This window comes from Salvia hispanica, chromosome 2 (assembly GCF_029641045.1).
Source record: "Salvia hispanica isolate PSC_SH4W2 chromosome 2, Shi_PSC_v1, whole genome shotgun sequence".
In the NCBI taxonomy this organism is placed as follows: Eukaryota; Viridiplantae; Streptophyta; class Magnoliopsida; order Lamiales; family Lamiaceae; genus Salvia; species Salvia hispanica.
In genome coordinates, this window is record NC_142693.1 from 48,156,917 (window position 1) to 48,176,303 (window position 19,387).

At 37.9% G+C, this 19,387-nt stretch overlaps 2 protein-coding genes, 1 non-coding gene and 1 pseudogene across 4 annotated transcripts; 1 reads left to right on the forward strand and 3 right to left on the reverse strand.

Annotated features, from left to right (window-relative positions):
* The first annotated feature begins 626 nt into the window (after positions 1 to 626).
* On the forward strand, positions 627 to 1,206 carry LOC148932577 (uncharacterized). Its single transcript, XM_089064007.1, has 2 exons — positions 627 to 719; positions 835 to 1,206. Exons 1-2 carry the CDS (start codon positions 627 to 629, stop codon positions 1,204 to 1,206), a joined length of 465 nt encoding a protein of 154 aa, XP_088920133.1.
* Positions 1,207 to 4,263: 3,057 nt separating this feature from the next.
* LOC125220526 (Xanthine/uracil permease family protein) lies at positions 4,264 to 9,541 on the reverse strand. 2 transcript variants are annotated; one of them, XM_048122716.2, is made up of 10 exons: positions 8,677 to 9,540; positions 7,634 to 7,731; positions 7,380 to 7,550; positions 6,964 to 7,064; positions 6,309 to 6,444; positions 6,128 to 6,178; positions 5,716 to 6,003; positions 5,151 to 5,385; positions 4,729 to 5,009; positions 4,264 to 4,609 (listed from the first exon to the last, which is right to left on the reverse strand). In XM_048122716.2, exons 1-10 carry the CDS (start codon positions 9,248 to 9,250, stop codon positions 4,394 to 4,396), a joined length of 2,151 nt encoding a protein of 716 aa, XP_047978673.1. In that variant the 5' UTR covers positions 9,251 to 9,540; the 3' UTR covers positions 4,264 to 4,393. The 2 variants fall into 2 exon arrangements, with proteins under 2 accessions (XP_047978673.1, XP_047978726.1); XM_048122769.2 differs by lacking the exon at positions 6,128 to 6,178 and having other exon boundaries at positions 8,677 to 9,541.
* A 235-nt stretch (positions 9,542 to 9,776) lies between these two features.
* On the reverse strand, positions 9,777 to 9,848 carry TRNAE-UUC (transfer RNA glutamic acid (anticodon UUC)). The gene has a single exon. It is a non-coding gene; the product is annotated as a tRNA-Glu (tRNA).
* Positions 9,849 to 16,114: 6,266 nt separating this feature from the next.
* Positions 16,115 to 19,213, reverse strand: LOC148932578 (kinase-interacting protein 1 pseudogene; annotated as a pseudogene).
* Between the last annotated feature and the right edge of the window lie 174 nt (positions 19,214 to 19,387).

Sequence of the window (19,387 nt, forward strand, 5' to 3'; positions counted from 1 at the left end):
CCCATATCCAAAACCTTCCATAGATCCCTGTCTGGGCCCAAAAGGAACTTAATATAAATAGGAGAATAAAGGAGACAGAGAAATCACAATTTTACTTTTTGTAATTTTCGAAATTTTTGAAAATCTCCAGCTGAGGAGAATTTCGAATTCTACTCCCTTTTCTAAAAGGATTTCTTCTGTCTTCTTTATTTAAGTCCTAGTATTTTGATAAGATCATCCCACCCTGATATCGAGATACAGTTCGGGAACTAGAGAGAAGATCTGTGGTCTAGTATTGAAGATCATCACGTGGAGAAGGCGCGAGCAATCGACGATTCTTTGGAGAATCAATATCGGTAACCCTAAACCGTAGAATTCATGTTTTAGGATTTACTTTCTTTGAGCATGAATTATTTGCGTTCTAGCATGCAATTATCTGTTTAACATGTGAACTGATTAATCGCATAATCGGTCAAATAGATCTGTATCTGATTTATTTGTTTTGTACAAGTCTTCCGCTGTGCAAGGGGCACCAAACCCCAGCAGATAGGTGTTGTCAAATTTTTTTCTCTAATTTTATCTCTCGTGTAATACAGGTCTTCTTCCCAGTTTTTACAAGTTGCTATTACTACCTTGTGGTATTTTGGATGAAGATCAACAAAATTGAGATAATCGATAGTGTCAAACCACCTACAGACAAGGATCCATTGGAAAAGTATAGTCTTGATGTTAGAATACTGGTATGCTTTTTTCAATATAAATTGACATTATGTTTACATTTTGTTGACATGATTTATGCATCTTATTGAAATACTTTGTATGCATAGTTTATTTTAGTTTTTTATATATTTGCAGAAAGATATGTTTGAGGCAGACTACATAGAGAAGAACATATCAGAGTTATCAGAAAATATAAAGAAATCCCCATACAAAGTTGTTCCTTTAGATTGGACCACAAGCACCAATAAAAAAGACAATGGTTTTAATTTGATGAGACACATGGAGACCTACTTTGGCAGAAAGGGAAGGGAATGGGATATCGGCTTTTCTCCACGTGGCATAAAGATTCTACAGATACTCAGAGGAAGATATTGCGAAGCGATGCTTGCATCAGAAAGCAACAAGATGATACAAGAGGCTGACGACTGGATGAATGCAAACATGCACAGATTGCATGAGTTACAAAACAAGTACAAGGAATTGTTTAGCCGTAGAAGCAAGAAGTAAGTAACTGTCTTATTCTTATTTGAACAAAAAGTGATTTGAATATTTGATCTTAACATGTTTTTTAGATGGATATGTAAAACAATTATCACATCTGATTTTTAAACTATGCAGTCTTAATATATATCAAATGTCAATCAGTTAAAAAATACTCCCTGCGTCCCAGCTAAGATGACACATTCCTTAGTCGGCACGAGATTTTAGAAGTTATTGGTTAATGTGTTTAATTGGAGAAAAAGTGGTTGAGTGTATTAATTGGAGAGAGAAAGTTTCTAAAAAAGGAAATGTGTCATCTTAGTTGGGACAAACTAAAAAGGAAAACGTGTCATCTTAAGTGGGACGGAGGGAGTAACACTTATAATTCATATATCAATAGTCAGAATATCAAATGTCAACAACTCGTATTAAAATATCAACTACTCGTATCAAATTGTCATTCTCTAATAAAATGGCAAAAAAAAGGTCGTTTCAAATTCATTACAAAACCCCCTTCCTCAAAAGCAGAGTTAAGTCATTAACTACTCTCACATAAATCTTCAATTCTAAACAAATCAAAAGCACCCTAGATCTATAAAATCAGTTTTCTAGATTTCTAAAACGATTGTAAGTTTTCGTAATGACAACCGAACACCAAAATACAAGGGAATCGGTTGAACCGTCGATCGTCGTCGGAAAAACGCAATCTGAATCGGAGGTCAACGCCGAATCAACAAAAACCACTTAAGCGACTTATTCAGGTTAAAGATTTCATTGATTTTTGATTGTATGGCTTCGATTTTAGTTTTTTGAAAGACAGTTTGATTATTAAAAAATTTTATTTTTGCGTTTTCATAATTTAGTTATCTGATGAGTTCGACTTCTGCTTTTTTTTTTGGGGTTGATTAGCAATGGAAATGGAGGAAGAAGCAGGAGCGAGCATCGACGCGGGAAAAAAAAGAAAGAGAACAAGCATCTTCTTCCAGTTAAGCGTTATTGAAATTATATTTTGATATTATTTTATCTAAAAATCGAACACCACCCTTAGATATGGATGGTACGTGATCATACAATTTTATGCACTTATTACATCATTTGAAGCTACTAATTGTATATTAATGTGCAGGTCGTATCCGTTTGGCGTAGTGTCCAATATAAGTGGCAATACTTTCAAGAAACTAGTACACCCGGAAGGATAATTGGAGAGAATTTAAGGTAAAATTATGCATTTTATATTTATAAAATAATCTAAAATTACTTAATTGTGAATTTTTTATTATTTTGCATAAATATGCTAACACTATGAAGCTTATGATCAAGTATTATGTAAGAAAGCTTTTCGTAGTAATTGTAAAGCTAGATACTGAGATTACATTGGTTATAAGAAGGAGAAGGTGAAGAAACTGACCTACTTTTTTCTTTGGTAACTAAGGGAGGTAGAGCCTGATATCAAAGCTAAATTACCGAAAAATAAGAAACGTCTATTCTATCATACAACAGCCAACTACGTAGCTCCATAGAGATTGTTTCTAACACATGCATCCATATATGAAAGCTATAAGCATAATGTGACATAAAACAACAACAAAGTTCCCTTCTCTACGCACATGTTGTACCACTATTGGATCCAAAATCAAAATCCTTCAATAATTGCACCATGTGCATAATTTCCTGACAACAGATGGATACCTCGAGGAGCCCAATAATCATAGAAACTCCGACTAAACTATCACTCTCTACATCCAACTTCGGAGACCCTAAAGTCATAGAAACCAACTACTTTATGGATGCTCAGTGGAAGACCTACATCGACGCCCAGAAGAAACCTGAGAATATCAAGGCTTCTACGAGGTGCTCGAAAAACCGTAAACAGAGACTACCCCTGGAAATGGTAAAAATTATAATTTTCTAGTTTAATTTGTTTACTTTTTTTTTAAAAAAAAATCTCTTTTTAAATGTTATTTGCATATCATGGTAAATAATAGGATATGCCACACTTTAAAAAAAAAATTCACATGGGATGGTTTCGCTGTTTCAAAAAAAAAATTCACAAGGGATGGTTTCGCTGTGCGCCACATAGATTCATGTAAATTTCATTTTAATTTGTTTACGAATTTATTTTTAGCTCAAATTTCTAATTTGTGTTTGGTTGTTGAAAGGATGATGTTGTTATGACAAGGGCTGAAGAATTAAAAGCTCAAAGGATTGAAAATCCGGACTGTGATGCCATCTTCTTGGAGCTTTATGGGAAGGTGAAGAAGAGAAAGCAGATTCCCGACACAGGAAATGCAACAAACTTACTTCTCATCTGAAGGTGAATCTGCTACTTCAAGAAGAGAAAGCAGATTTCTTGAAGTCGTTGCTCAAAGAGTTCCTCCATCTGCTACTTCTTAAAGCTCGTGAGCAAATAAAAAGTGAGATGGAAGACTGAGGTGGGGAATGAGATAACGAATGAGATGAGGATGGAGATGGAGATCAAGATGGAAGAGAAAGTTGCAAAAATGAGGAAGAGTCGGATAAGCAAAGGGATTAGTTCATGGAACAGAGGGAAAACAGATGAAGAGCCTGCCTATTTAGTGAAAAATTAGGTGAGCTATAGATTTTGAATTTAAGCATTTTGAATTCAACAAGCTTATTTACTGAAAAATTAGGTGAATTATAGATTTTGATTTCAAGCATTTTGGATTCAACTGACTTGTGAAGTGGAATAAGTTGGTAAATTGTCAGGCCTATTCACCATTTATGGTAAAAGTAAAATATGACTCTTATCGTGCGACGGACAAAAATGGTAAAATAAGACTCTTATTCTAAGACGGAGGAAGTATCAAACACTGATATCAATACAAATACTCATATTGTCATAGGAGTGGGAATATGGATATTCAATATTGGATTTACCCGTACCCAATTCAACATCCGTTACATTGGATCCCCGATATCCGATTTTACAGGATGGGAAATTTTTTTTTAAGAAAATCAGGTATTGTGTAATACCCGATTAATACTCATTTCATTTCATAAGTGTTTTGTTCGTCTATACAGTATTAGCCACCATCATATAGATCATTTAGATATCGCCATATGTGATTTTAAACCACTAGTCTCATCAAATAATAACAAGATAATGAATATGTGAAGAACATATACAACCAATGTGTCATATATACTGTTTTCATGATAAATCTTAAGATTAGCTATTCTTCCCAAGTCTAGGTCATTGAACACCCAAACATTTCGCCCATCGACAAACTTTACCCGGGAGTTCGTAATCTGATAGTGCCGATGGATCTGTCGCTAAATCTTCAACATTCGACCATATGTAAACTCCTCGTTCTTGCCTACTTCCCGGAACTGTGTTGTCTAGTACAAATGCTATCAAGAACGTCACCACCATGTTCAGTGACAGAAGGCCGTTCATTGCAAAATCGAGCTGAAACAAGTCGAGCATGTGATCATTAATCAGTTATTTAATCATTTCCATAAAAGGCAAACTTGAACAGAACAACTTATTAGATGAGACAAAGCAAACAAGGATTGATTATCGCTTACTCCTTTATATCCAGTGTGGACTGGTCCATCAGAAGCAGCCGAGTAGGGTATAAGATAACTGGGTAGGATCAGACTGGATTCCGGTAGGTACTGCTGAATATACGCAGGGATGGATAAACCAAGGAACAACGAGACGCCTACAATTGTTATGTTTCTAAAACTAGCTGTTTGAGTGTATTGCAGAGTCGAGAGACCTAATGCCACAACCAGAGCCCACATGAAGCAAAGGACAGCTGCGGCTAAAGCTTGTGGTATCGAAGCAAGAATGGCACCAACTTTCCCTAACAAAAAGAAACAAGTCATTAAGATCAATTGTTATGGTGACGAAATAACTATGGACAATTTATCTCCTTAGAGCCACAGCAAACATGCATTTCCAACTCAAATGTCGAAAACAACTGTGTAGTTCGATCATATAGTACCTATAAACGAGAAGACAATTAAGAACATTGCTCCAAATTCCACAACTTTTCGGCTTGCAACCTTAGTTATATCAATGGTGTGCACGTTCTCAGTCAATGTAGTTGACCCAGTGCCTGTGCCCCAAAGTCCAGCCAGTACACTGCAAAAACCTTCTAACCCAATTCCTCGACTAACAATGCAAGGGGTTGGAGCCTTTGTATTGATTCTCATGGATGCAGTGTGATACGTCCCTACCTGCAGAGTTCTTCCTTTGCATCAATTCAAGTTTAAACAGTTCGGCTCAATTGTTTCCTTAACAACGGGACTGCTAAGTAACAGAAATTCATTTTTTTCCTTTTCAAGTAGTAATAAAAATGGATAAAAAGTTGTACCGAATCACTTTTCTGAACATATACCCTAGAGGTATACTAGGTTTAATGCTAAACCAGCCTACTTATATGCGAGAAAGAGTGCATATTTATAGAATATGATTTCATGGCATCTGCGGACAAGTTTTTAATGAGAAAGAATACGTGTCGCTATTAGAATTCGGTATACAATAAAACTGAATAGAAAGCTACTAACCGATTCAACTGATGCAACAACTGATACAAAAATCATTATGAGTGAAGTTCGCAACCGGAAAATTGGAATACCCCACTGTAAAGGGTATGGGATCCTGACCCATGCAGCGGTTCTCATTGCATCAGAAACGTCAGTCCTGCAATGCTTCATTGTATATGCATGCTTCCGACAAGCATCAATAAGAATATTTGAACTTGGTACGTCAGCACTGCAGCCTTTGTAGTTATAAGCCCCACCAGCTGTCAGAAAAAATGCATACGCCCATATGATCATAACACTTAAGGGTACCTGCAATAATCGATTTCTGGAAAGTCATAACAAGGACAAGAAAATTTGGAAGAACAATGATTCCATAATTACAGATAAGAATTATAATCATCACATGTGCATTTGCAAAATTTCAATTACTTACTGCATAGATTCGGAAAACTCTGTTGCCAAAAACAGATACTCCTCTCAGGTACTGCAAATAACGAGTATTTTAACTGTTTGCCAATTCAAAGTAGCATAAGCAGGACCTTCCGTGAAATTAAGATATCCTAGTCCTAACCAGATTGTATCCATAGTTCCATACATTCAGATGAAATGCTCACCAAGGTAAACACAAGAACCAAAAAGATCTCTGGAATGCTAATTTCCACGCAAGCACCGGCTTGAGGGAAGCCAAAGCTGAAAAACGCTAAACCCAATGCTGTAACTGTGGGTGCAACCACAACAGGGTTTATGAACCTGCAGCATGTTAGAAATAAACAAACTCAGATTTTCCTTACTACTCCCTCCGTCCAACTAAGTTGAGTCAAAACTTCTGGGCACGAAGATTAAGAAATTGTGTTGAAAAGTAAGAGAGAAAAATATAGTAGGAAAGATAAAGAGAGAGTAAAGTATGTGATGGAATAAAGTAAGAATGATTGGATGCTTTGGTTTTTTGTCAAAAAAGGAAATGAATCAACTTAGTTAGGACATATCAAAAAGGAATACGACTCAACTTAGTTGGAACGGAGGGAGTACTATTCTTGAATTTATAACACAGTCAATGGAGACCGACTGCTCATATGAGACCAACTTATGAAACCTATATAAAAATTCATAAATGACCACGGACACTATCTGGTGAGTGGAGATTGACACTATCCAAAGATAGGAAAAACAAAAGAAATCCTCCTCACCCCACACAAATAGTATCCTCCTAGAATAAGAACAAGGAACTTAAGATCCCAGAAACAGAGGCAGTCTCTATTCGAGAATTACCTCAAGAATAGAGACATCATGCCACTGAAACCCATGGCGCACTGGAAAACTGAACCAACAATTATAGCGCCCTGTAATTCCCTCATTGTATGCCGGAATCTCTGTATACAACACACAATGCAGTACAATTTAGATATCAAACACAAAACAGATAGACAGAAGATTCATATCAACTCTTATACACTGCTAACTGTGATCGCACATAAACTTTCAGTTTCTGGACTCTGCACTTAAGTTAACAGAGAGTAAGACATCCTTGCAGTAATCTTAGGTGATCTAGGAAGCAGCTAGATATTTCCGTCTTCATTTAAGGTCCATCAGCTTTGTTACAACTTTAAAAACGAACTGCTCTATGGACGTAGAAGATAAGTTCTCATTATATCTGGTAATAGAATGCTGTCATCGGCAGCACTTACATTTTCAGTCAGATTCCGGAACTCTCGTGAATTCATGATTGCTAATGCAGGTGCCAGATAAACAAATGAACTGCCCTGAACCAAGGGAAGGCGAGTACCAAAGTATGAGTGTAGTATTGTTGTGATACCAGAAAGCAGCAACATAGTGGAAATTACTGTAGCAGTATCCTTCTGTCAACATTACAGGAAAATATGAGAAACATGTGATTAAAGTTGTTCCTTTCCCATATTAAATTCTGGGAGCATATGCTTACGTCTGTTCCGCCCATTGCAGGTATAATGATCAGAGGAATGAAAATAAGAGAACCAGCCAATGACAGATAGTGTTGCAAACCGTAGAATATAATAGGCACTGCAGTCAGAAGAGATTTGGGTGTGAATGAAAAGTTTTTGAAGTTTCAAAAGAAACATAGTGAAGGCATTAAATGCATAGTAAATCAGCTCATTCTTAGCAAATACTAGCTGTTATCAATTAAGTTGCGACTTTCCTAAACCAGGAATTATCTGAGTCACGAAGTGTACAGCAAAAAAGTTCCTGCCACAAATTTTCATCTAGGTTCTGCAAAATATTGAAAATATAAATTGATTGATATGCGTTCCGATATTGATCAAGAAGCAAAGGCAAATCAACAATATGGTACGAGTATTATGTATAAGAACCTTTTATGCTAATAAAGAAACTCTTGGTTTAGCATATAACTTCGAATGGGATGACTAGGTAATCACCATCTTTCTAATTCTTATGTAATGTAGTAGAAACTGTAGAATGAAGGAAGAGAACAAACTACCCCGCCCATGTCAAATAACTCAAAATCGTTCATGCAGTATTTGTCCTTTATTCAAGGAATAACCCCAACCATAACAACCTATCAAATTGTCTGTTCCTGATTTTCTCATCTGCCTTTCAGCAGATAGGCCTAATGCGAATCAAAACGGCTATGAAGCTCTTTATAACATATAACCAAGGCTTCATGTGATGCTTATGTTTGCTTAGCATCATGACTTTCAACGGCCTACTTAAAATACCTAATGGCATGTTGGAGACTCCTACACCCCTCGCACTTATAACGATAGTCCATCTTTGTTTGCAACCTTAAATCTCTTTTCACCTAATGTGAGATGAGATCTAACAATAAAATTGGAAGTTAATAAACAAACTAGGCAGCTACAGTTCATTGAAAGCAAAGAAACTTCAACAAGGCAAGGACCAAACAATATAAGCCAAATGCAGACGTAATAGGAACGATTACGTATAAGTATAACGATCACATTATCATCAAAGCCACACAAAACTAACCATAACCGGGATTATCCTTGAGTCCCAAAATCAATTTTGGCGAGGGTTGCCATCCCCCATCCCCCAAATCATCTTCATCCTGATACACACGAACATCCTCGCTACTCTTAGGCTCCATATGCGGCGCATTCGCCCCAGCACCCTGTCCATTCGACGCATTATCCGCGCCCAAACTCTCCTCCCCCGCTCCATTCCTGCCCACCTCACTCTCCACTCCATCTTTAAACCCCTCCCTCGCATTGGCAGCTCCTCTAAGTGGTTCGATCTCAGGCCCTCTCCTCCTAGTCCTCCCCAAAATAGGATCAATTTCAATCTTGGGAGAAATGGACTCGTTCTTAGGGAGAACACCACCCCTCTCCAAATCAGCATACCCACTCGCACTTGTCTGAGTCTCACCGGAAAAGGTAGACACGAAACCAGTCTTCTTAGCCCAAGACCTCAGCTCATTCGGGTCATACCCTTTTCTAGGTACAAATGGCTCGATGTTTGGCTCCAAAACAGATCCCAGTTTTTCACCCCTTCTCCTACCCTTAGCATCCTTATTTTCCCTCTCTGGCCTCGACCCACCTTCCATCTCTACCCTCTCTCTCCAAATTCGACTCAGCAGCTTTTTCAACAGAATAGCCAAAGATTGAATCTTTATAACTCTGCCACTTACTAACTCACTTGCTCTCTCTCTCTCTCTCTCTCTCTCTCTCTCTCTCTCTCTCTCTCTACAAAGCTTATTTCAAGAAGAAGAAAAGATGGAGAAACATAGAGAAGTGCGGCAAGAGTGAGTGAGAGAAGCAGCTTGCTTTTGTTTCTGCGCTGCCGCTCAAAAGTTGCCATTACCGAAGTTACAAGATTGCCCCTCTCGGTGGCCGTTTGAAGTTTGAACAGTGAAATGCGGATTATTGGTGGGATGATGTCTGCAATCATTCAATTTTACTTAGATTTAAAGACTTCTTTATTGTTAGGTGCCGAAAATTAAATTTATGACAGTTTTGTGCGAACAATTAAATTTCCATTTATGATTAAAGACTTCTTTATTTTTAGGTGCCGAAAATTAAATTTATGACAGTTTTGTGCGAACAATTAAATTTCCATTTATCAAAAATGGCTTCCGTTGCCGGGAATCGAACCCGGGTCTCCTGGGTGAAAGCCAGATATCCTAACCGCTGGACGACAACGGAATCATTATTATAAAATGGGTTTAATACAATATATTGATTATAAAAGATGATTTGGAAGCCAGGTTACGAAATATTTCAGTACTCAAAGAAAGTAGCAATGTATCACGTAATTATTTTAATCTGTAACTGATGAAACATTTAAGAACTAGGAGTACTTATCTAAAATAATTGAATAGCCTATACAATCATAGAATCGTGTATACAGTATATTGCATTTGATTAGATCATTGCATAATTATATGCGATAACTTATGATCATAAGTGGGAAAGTACATAATTTGTTATGATCATAAATGGGAAAGTACATAATTAATATCACTCTGTGTCTTATTGCACTTGGTAACTTAGTAATGACAAAAATACAGTTTTGTTTAGTTAGTAGTATGTCATTTCTTTTCCAATTAATGCATTAAAGATTTGATCTTCAATACGTATATAAGTGCGCTAGAATTATAAAAACTTAAAAATCTAAATATATGAAGAAAAAAAAAAGTGAGACTTTGAAGAACAGATAAGATTATCTTCATTCGTGATCTTCCTTCTAACCAACTCCATTCAACTTTATAATTAAATATTCATCTGTCTCTCAATTAAATAGTTTCTTTTTATATGTTACTAGTAAAATATACTCACTCGATCGCATAGAATTAGACACTCTTTTTATTTTAATTCATCCCATAAAAATAGTTTATTTTTAATTTAGTAATTTTTCTCTCTCTAAAGAGATGTGTCATATTTTTCACTAACAATATTCAATTATTTTTTTTTATCTCTCTTCTATTTTACCAATTGTGTATTGAAACTGATTTCATCTCAAAAGTGTCTATTTTGAAACGAAGAGAGTAATTTTTACTTCCATTCCATCAGTGAGCCCAACTCAACTTAATTATATATTTTCTTTTTCATATATTTTTAGTAAACAAAATTAATTTGATTATAATATTAAAAAATTATCCAAACTATTTAAATTTAAATTTTATTATAAAAGTTACTCCTATACATTCATATAATAAAAGTCAATAAAACAAAATAAACATACTCCATTCGTCCCAAGATAAGCGACTCGCTTCTTTTTCCCACTCGTTTTGGAAAAATAATGGTAGTATAAAATAGTTGTAGTGGAGAAAAACTAAAGTAAGAGTAAGAATTATGTTGAGAAGACTCTCCTCTACATAACTCTCTCTCTTACTTTACTTTCTCCCCACTCTAACTATTTTATACTCTCTCTGTTCCATAGTAATGGAGGCGTTTCTTTTCAGCACAGATATTAAGAAAAATTGTGTTAGGTGAGTTAAGTAAAGGGAGAATAAAGTGGAAAATGAAAAATGGTAGAGAGATGAAGAGAGAAAAAAGTAAGAGAGAGTAAAGTAGGTATGGAAAAATGTGTTGACTTTTACTAAAAAGAGAAATGACTCTATTACTATGGAACATACCAAAATGGTAAAATGACTCTATACTATGAAATGGAAGGAGTAGCATTTTTCCAAAACGAGGGCAAAAAAAGAAGTGAGTCGCTTATCTTGTGGCGGAGGGAGTATTAAATTTAGAAAATTTGATAATTTTGTAAATGTTATTATGTGGATGATTCAGATATATAAAGAAAATATAAAAAAATGAATATAAACTCAACAAAGTAAAAAAGAAAAAATAAATCAAAGCAAATGAGAAAATAAATAAAAAACATATAAATTACTTTTTCCGTCCGTCATTTAAAGACATGTTTTGACTCGACACGGTTTTAAAAAATTGTTTGACTTTATAAAGGAAATTAGTGAAAAAAGAAGTCCGTAACGTAATAAAAAGTGCATCATTATTTTGTAAACTGTGAATCTGTAAAATCATATAATTGGATTTGGAATTCTCTTGTTTCTCTAAATTCAAAACCATTTTGATTTATTATTGTTTTTCTCATTTAATTTGAGTTTTGCCTAGTTATAATTAATTTAAGAGTAAAGGTCAATTTTGGTCCTAAAATATATGACCAAAATATGAATTTTGTCCAAAACATTCACTTTTTGAAAAACAGGTCCATAACAAATGAAAATGTCGCCGAAGTCGTCAGGACCAAAATTGACATTTACTCCTATAAACGCATATCTTAAGACTCTAGGATAGATTTTATTTTATCTTCTCAGATTTTCCTCTTCATTCTTTCCCTAGTCGTGTAAAGAGCGTCAAATCAAGCAGGGTTTGGATTCTATAATACAAGAACCGTTAGCAATGAAAATTAGAGAAATAAAAATTTATTACCTCATTCACGGATTTGTGTTCTCTTGATTTTCGATTATTTGTTGTTAGGGAAAATTCACGTCCTAACACTATCTGAAGAGAACACAAAAATTGACAGTTGGTAAAGCTCTGACAGTGCATTTTTCAATTAGCATGCATGAAGTTGAAGAGTGACTTCTTCTTCTTCTTAACCTTGGTTGCACCTCCAAATATGAAGGAGGTCATAGGAACGTGGTGGGACCTGCTTATATTGTGCTGCGGCTGAGAATCTTCCCTAGGCTTGGGGCATGCTATATCCTCGGAACTAGTTTTGGAGAAGATTTTCTTGATGAAGCCCTTGGTGGATTTGGTGGGGGCCGGCATGGGGTAGTCATCGTCTGCATCGTTTGTGTTTTGGACCTTTTTGGAGAGAATGTCGTAGCATTAGGCCAGGAGCTTGAATGCTAGGTATGAATCCTTTACTGCCTTGATCATCTCCGCCCGCTTGGTGAAGGAGTCTCCCTCCTCCTGCCGTGCACCTTCTCATCCATGTCTGTTTCATCAACGCATGTCATGTCATGTTATGGAAAATGCAAATGAATAAATGAAGAAAGAATGAAGGTATGCGCGCAGGGCAGCGTTGGTTCTGAAGGGGCAGAGTTGCTTCAAGAAAGAAAGAATGTACCCTGCAGACTCTTTTCGAGCCATTTGCATTGCTTGGTACGGATGTGGCTGGCTCTTTGCAACATCATCGCTCGTCCTCTTCTTCTCCTTCTAAATCTTGTTATCCATATGAAATACACTCTTCTATGACATTTGAGATTGTAATAGATGATGGGAGTGTTCCTATAATTTCTCATGTGGAAGAAACAGGCAACGATGCACTATTTTTGGTTCACGAGGTCTTTTCTCTCCAACAAACTTTTGCATGAGACACATTATAACATCCCGCTTTTTCGAACCCTAATTTTTTAGACGTGAAATTCTTTTGCATTAAATGCTTTTAATGTTATAATATATGTGGATTAAATGATGAGTGATTTATTGCAATATTCTTTGTGACCTAATTGCGATATGGAGTTGAGTTTGAGTTGAATAGTCAAACTTGTTGAATATATGACGTGGCTATTGAATAGTCAATATTGTGGAAAATATGACATGGCCGTGGAATGGTCAAAGTCGTTGGAAAATGCGAGGTGGAGGTGGAAATTCGAATATGTGAATATTTTGATGCGGGGAAAATAATATTGTGGTGAATTATTTTCCTAATGGATGAGTGAGAATTTAATAGGAGCATCATTTAATTAAGTGGAATTTTCGACCCCTCCTATTTATTGGAAAGAAATCCTATTTTCTTGGATTTAATTATTGCTTGGGATAATTATCCAAATTAAATCCAAAGTCCGAATATTCCTATTTATTCCATGAAATTTTCGAAACCCCTATCATACTATGGAGATTTTCGAAATCTCCTAATTTTATGGGAGAAGGGATTTTATTGTTATATTATTTGATCCCTTATTTATTCCCTTCCATAAATAAATTCAAATATCCTAGCATATCTTGTCAAATCTAAGAAGATCTTGCATATCCTATATAAATTAGGATTTGACTTTAAATCCTAAGGCAAAAATCGCCACTTTCATATTATTTCGGGAGGAATTATTATTTTTATTCTGCTCCGTGATATTTTATCCTTCTCCTTGAAATATTCAAATTAAATCATATGCTAATTAAATAGCATGAAAATTTGAATTCCCCTAATTTCTCCCCTACTTCACGCCAACTACAACCCTCAAATCTCTTCCAAATCTTTATTTATTTAATTATTGGATTATGTCTTCCACTCTATAAATATAGGAGGAGAATCAAAACCCTAGCATCACAAAGAAATCGCCTCCCCCACTCCCAAAATTTCGATCTCTCCCTCTCCCCACTCTCTCAAATTTTTCTTCTACTTTTCTCCATTTATTCTTCATCTTTTGGAGAAGAATTGAAGTTGCAATTCAAGAAATCTTGAAGAACCAAGGCTACTACTTGTTTCCTACCGATTGTTCTATTGAAAAAGTATTTTTATTTTGATCTTTTCTTCTTCTACCGACCGATCGGTGTTCTTGAATCCACATGCATTTAGAATGAGTGAAGGGGAAATTAATAGATGAATGGGATGCACATATGTGTGTGTGCGTGTGTGAAACCGTGTGTGTGTGTGTTGGTGCGTGTGATCGTGTGTGTGTGTGGGTGGGTTTTGAAACACTCATGCGTGACACGATTTGATGATAAATATGGAGTTGTTGTGCGAATAAAAACGATATGATAATCGTACTTTGATTTTGAATGATGATATTGAAAATAATCGATGGGAAGAAGGGAAACGTGGGAACATGCATGATTTTGATCCATGATTGAGACTTACTTGTGATATACTACATAAATTAAAGGTGATAGCTCGCGTTCTCGGTGTGATAACAAGAAGAAGAACGTGCTTGAAATCTAGGAATCGAGGTGGGCTTTATTCTTAACTCTCTCTTATGTTGCAAATATATGAAAGTGGAGCGATAAGGGTGGATTAAACTGTTATGCCATGCCTATGATTATTTTGGTTATTGTGTGTGTCTGATGCCTAGATTGTGAGTGCGCTCCATTAGGCTATAGGGCTATATAACGAATTCGGGTCTGAGTAGGGCCGCAAACCCTATCAGGCTAGTGTACACGGGAGATCGGGAGCCGTCCTTGCTAGTCGGCCGGTCTCGTGGGCGAAAGTGTGGCCACACTTCGTCGCACCATGATATTGTTGATTGATGAGAAAATGGGAGGTATTGTTTGACTGGCCAGTCCATGAAATATTTTTGTGATACTCGATGCTATATTTTAAATTAAATGCTAAACCTCGAGTTCAATATGGTAAGGGTGGCATAACTATATAACGTTTTGGCATGAGTCCACTGAGTATGTTTAAAATACCCAGCCCTGCATGTGTTTTCCCTATGTGCAGGTTGAGCGACTGGCGATCGGTGGTGTTGAGACAGTTGAATCGAATAAAATGGATGTTTGGAACCTTAAGTGTAGTTGTGTCTTCATACATGGCTTCGCTTTCTCTTGGATTGCTTCCGCTGAATATTTGGGAACTTAGTATCTTTGGTTGATTCGAACTTATTTCTTTGAATTGGAATATGGTGAAATATTGCGTTTTGTTGGATTTACAATAAACCCTTGACTTTTGAGCTTAGCCTATGTCATCTTTTAAATCTTGATTTTCGTGATTAAGTCGTTGACTTATTACCTTGATAGTTCATTAAATACTTGGTCAAATCTCTTTAAATGAAACCCTAGTCTACGTTCTTGTTGCCTTTAAGTTCGCCTAAGTAGCAGTTGCCGTATTTAATATACCCTAGAAATCCGGACTGTTACACACATGGACTCTACTCCACAACAAATATCAAATTTTAGGATCTTTAATACATTTTATTTTTATTGTTTTGATCTACATCTTTCTTTTGTTAGGGGTAAAAAATTTCCAAATAAACACTCTTTAACTTTTATGTAAAGTTTTATTTGGTATGTCACGTTATACAAAAATGAGCATATAACAACATCATTGGATGAATTCCATAAAAGATGATATTAATTGAATGAATGACTTACTATAAATGTTTTTTACTAGTTTAGTTAATAAAGGTGTGATTTTGAAACATAGTTTTAAGAATATATGATCGAAACTTTACTGAAAATAATATTATTAGAAGGAAATCATCTTACGAGAGATAATTTTTATTTGTATATTGCTCCATTTTTTTCAATCTAATACTGCACATGTTAGTATGCTTTGAATCCGTATAGTTTTCCGCTAGCCGAACGAGGAAGTAGGGCGCATAACTCTGTAATCTGAAAACACTTTGTTCTCCGTTTCCGCCCATGGACGTAGCCAACGCAATGTTGGTGAACCACGTAAATTATGTGTCTCTTTATGTTTCTGTTTGTCTCGATTACACAATTCCTCCATTCCGTCATAACAGCACATGACTACTGTTTTCTACTGCTAGTAAGGGACTAAAAAAAACCATTAAACTCATTGTTCGTCTTCATATAAGTCTCTTAATTACAATAACATTACAATGATTTGCTGGAGATGCATATGACCTCCCGAGCACGAACCAAAATTTTGAGCATTTTCAATAATTACGCTGTGTTGTTCATTCTGAAAAAAGGTTATGAAAAGCTCATGATAGTCTATCCAAATACCATCTTGTAAATACAATAAGAATTTTTTTTTTAAATGTAGTAATCTAAAGGGAAACAAGAGCCTTGAGTAGGTGAAATCAGTCAGTTGGTACAGTTCTGACATTGTGCATTTTTCTATTAGTATGCATGAAGTTGAAGAGTGACCTCTGCTTCTTCACCTTGTTTCCGAATATGAAGGCCCGCAGCGGAATCTTGGACCGGCTTATTGTGTGTTGCAACTGCGGCTGATCAGTGCCGATGCTGAACTCTTGGTTCAACTGTCGGAGAGTCTTCTCGATATCAAGTTGCAGTACGCTGACATGATCGACACACGTCTGCAGCTCTTCCCTCACCTTGTTATTTTCTTGTTTCATGCTCAGAATCTCACCTTGCAGCTTTGCAGCTTGATGGCTGCTGAACCTGATCTCGTCTTCCTCGACTCCTTCCTTGAGTGCCGTGGTGATCTCCTCCTGTAATCCGCACAGCGAAGTGAACCTGCGCTTGAGCTCATCTTTGAGGCGGACGCGCTGCTCCAGCCACATGGTCAGCTCAGTCTGGATTTCTCTCAAGTGCTTGTATATTGGTCGGACCTCGGATTTTAGCTGCGGGGTCATGCTTCCTTCTTTCTTCTTCTTGTCCCTCAGCTTCGCTATCTCTTCTAGCAAGTCCTGCGCCTCGCTCTTGAACTTCTGGACCTGATGGAACGCGGTGCTAAATCTCAACCAGAAATCTAGATTCTCGTCTAGTATCGCGTCTATCTCCATCCGCAGCCCCTCCTCCACGACTGACACTGCTTGAGACTTAACCTTGAAGATCAGCTTGATATCATGTTCTTTCTCTAATTCTTTGGTTTCTGGTTCCGGTTTGCATTCAGACTCACTCTCTTCTGCTGAATTAGACAAAGGTGGTTGAATCTCCACTTCTTTAATACTACCGTCCTTGTTTCCTTGTAGAATGCTTAACTCCTGCTTGAGATGTTGAATCTCAAGATCCCTCTTCATGATAGCTTGTTTTAGCTCCCTCATCTGCATCGTGATGTCGAATTGGATGTCTCTGTCCTTCTTCTCCGTGTCGCTAAGCTTCCTCTTGACATCTTTGTAGTTCTTGAGAATTGTAGTGTATTCTCTCAGCAAAATCTTGTCTCGATCCTCAGCTCCGTTCAGCAGCATCTGCTGCCAGCTCACGTCGCTCTCTTTCGCTTCATGTGGCTTCGCATCCTCCTCGTTAGCATGAGGCTTTGGTATCTCTCCTGCAAATGTCACTGATCTCCGCACTGATTTGTAATGTATTCCCTCTGTTTCCCCACCAACGGATGGAACAACCTCGTCGTTTTTATCTTCTGCAACCACTTTGATATCGCGTGGACTTGGGAGATCGTCAGCCTCTTGCTGCTCACGCGGGATTGTAGGCTCATGTATCTCCTTGACCTCATCTGGTAAGACAATGTTGTCATCATCTGTAATCGAAACCTCTTTTTCATCCATCGCCTTGTCTTTCTTATCCTTTTTCTTGGATTTGATCTTCTTCTCCTTCTCCTTCTCCTTCTCCTTATCCTTTTTCTCCTTCTCCTTATCCTTTTTCTCCTTCTTCTTCTTCACCTTGTCATGTTTACTATATGGAGAATCGGATCCATCAGTTTCCTCGTCAAGCCTTACTGTGGATAGCTTCTCAGAGAGATGGTCGAGGCTGCAGCGACAATGCGCAAAGTTAGCCTCGAGCTTGTTGTTGTGAGCTTCAACGCTTTTGTTGAGCTCCTCGAGGCTGCTGAGCTTTTCCTCGAGCTCTTTGATCCTGTTGCTAAGGATGCGCGTGTTGTCCATGAGCTTCTCCTTGTCATTTTCGAGCTGTGTGATCTGCTCGCGAAGCTCGTCCGAATCTGATCTCATGGTGTTGATGAGGACAGTCTGGGAGGACACCGCGGTCTCCAGGTTGACCACCTTGTTCACCAGCACATCGATCTTCTCTGCGAGCTGAGTCACCGTGAGTGAAACAGAGGAGTTGTGGTCGGGACTTTTGTCGGAGGTGAAGTTCTCCAAGTCGTTAAGCTCTTGTATGAAGCCGGATGTGATGTCTTCTCTTTCTCTGTTTCTTGCGTATTTGTCTCCATCTTCTTCGTCATCAAGGTGTTCGATGCCACAGTCGCGCTTGAGGGACTCGAGCTGCTCGTGTGCCTCATCGATCTTGAGGAACTCATCCTGCGCCTCCTTGGTGGAGGTCTCCTGCTTCTCCTGGAGCGTGGAGAGCGTCTCCTTGCAGGATTTCAAGGCGGCCTCGGCCATGAGGGTGCGTGCTTCGCCATCCTCAATCACTCCCTCGACCTCATACTCGTCCTGCAGCTTGGAGACCTTCTCCTGCATCTCCATGATTTGGTTCTCAATCTCATAGAATTTGGCTAAGCCGTTCTCGTACGAGCTTTTGCAAAACTCCTTGATTGTCTGGAGGGCGAGGATCTCCTTGTTGACCCTGTCGATCTCTTGGATAGCCTCGTCTTTAGTCATGCCGGATTTGGGGGTGGGCTTCGGGCGTGATTTAGACTTTGAACTAGTCTTCTTGGAGAAGGTTTTCTTGGGCTGGAACTGTTTGGAGGCATTGCTGATGAAGCCCTTGAGGTTTTCCATGGATGCCTTGGGAGCTTTCGGAACGTTGGTGGATTTCGCGGGGGCGGGTTTGATGGCGGGCATGGGGAGGCATTCATCATCAGCATCCATGGAGAGTTGGACTTGCTCTGGGAAGACAGTTGCAATGGTGTTGTTTGCATTCTGGAGCTCTTTGGAGAGGATGTCATAGCGGTCGGCTAGGGCTTTGAATGCTCGGTACGAGTCCTCCACAGCCTCGATCAGCTCCGGACGCCTCTTGTAGTACATCTCCGCCCGCTTGGCAAAGGAGTCGCCCTCCTCCTCGATCAGCTTTAGCATGCCGTGCACCTTCTCATCCATGTCTGTTTCATGACATGTCATGTCATGTTATGGGAAATGCAAATGAGTAAATGAAGAAAGAAAGAACGTATGCCCACAGGGGCAGTGCAGTTGGTTCCGGACGGGCAGAGTTGCAGAAAGAAAGAAAGAATGTACCCTGCAGACTCTGTTCGAGCCATTTGCATTGCTTGGTGC

Bases quoted from the DNA above. Each gene is read 5' to 3' on its own strand.
- LOC148932577 (XM_089064007.1), top strand. From the start codon at position 627: ATGAAGATCAACAAAATTGAGATAATCGATAGTGTCAAACCACCTACA. The intron at 720-834 runs GTATGCTTTTTT...ATATATTTGCAG, and splicing joins GTCTTGATGTTAGAATACTG to AAAGATATGTTTGAGGCAGA.
- LOC125220526 (XM_048122716.2), bottom strand. From the start codon at position 9,250: ATGGAAGGTGGGTCGAGGCCAGAGAGGGAAAATAAGGATGCTAAGGGT. The intron at 7,065-7,379 runs GTAAGTGCTGCC...TGTTGTATACAG, and splicing joins TCCGGAATCTGACTGAAAAT to AGATTCCGGCATACAATGAG. The intron at 6,445-6,963 runs GTAATTCTCGAA...AACATGCTGCAG, and splicing joins ATGATGTCTCTATTCTTGAG to GTTCATAAACCCTGTTGTGG.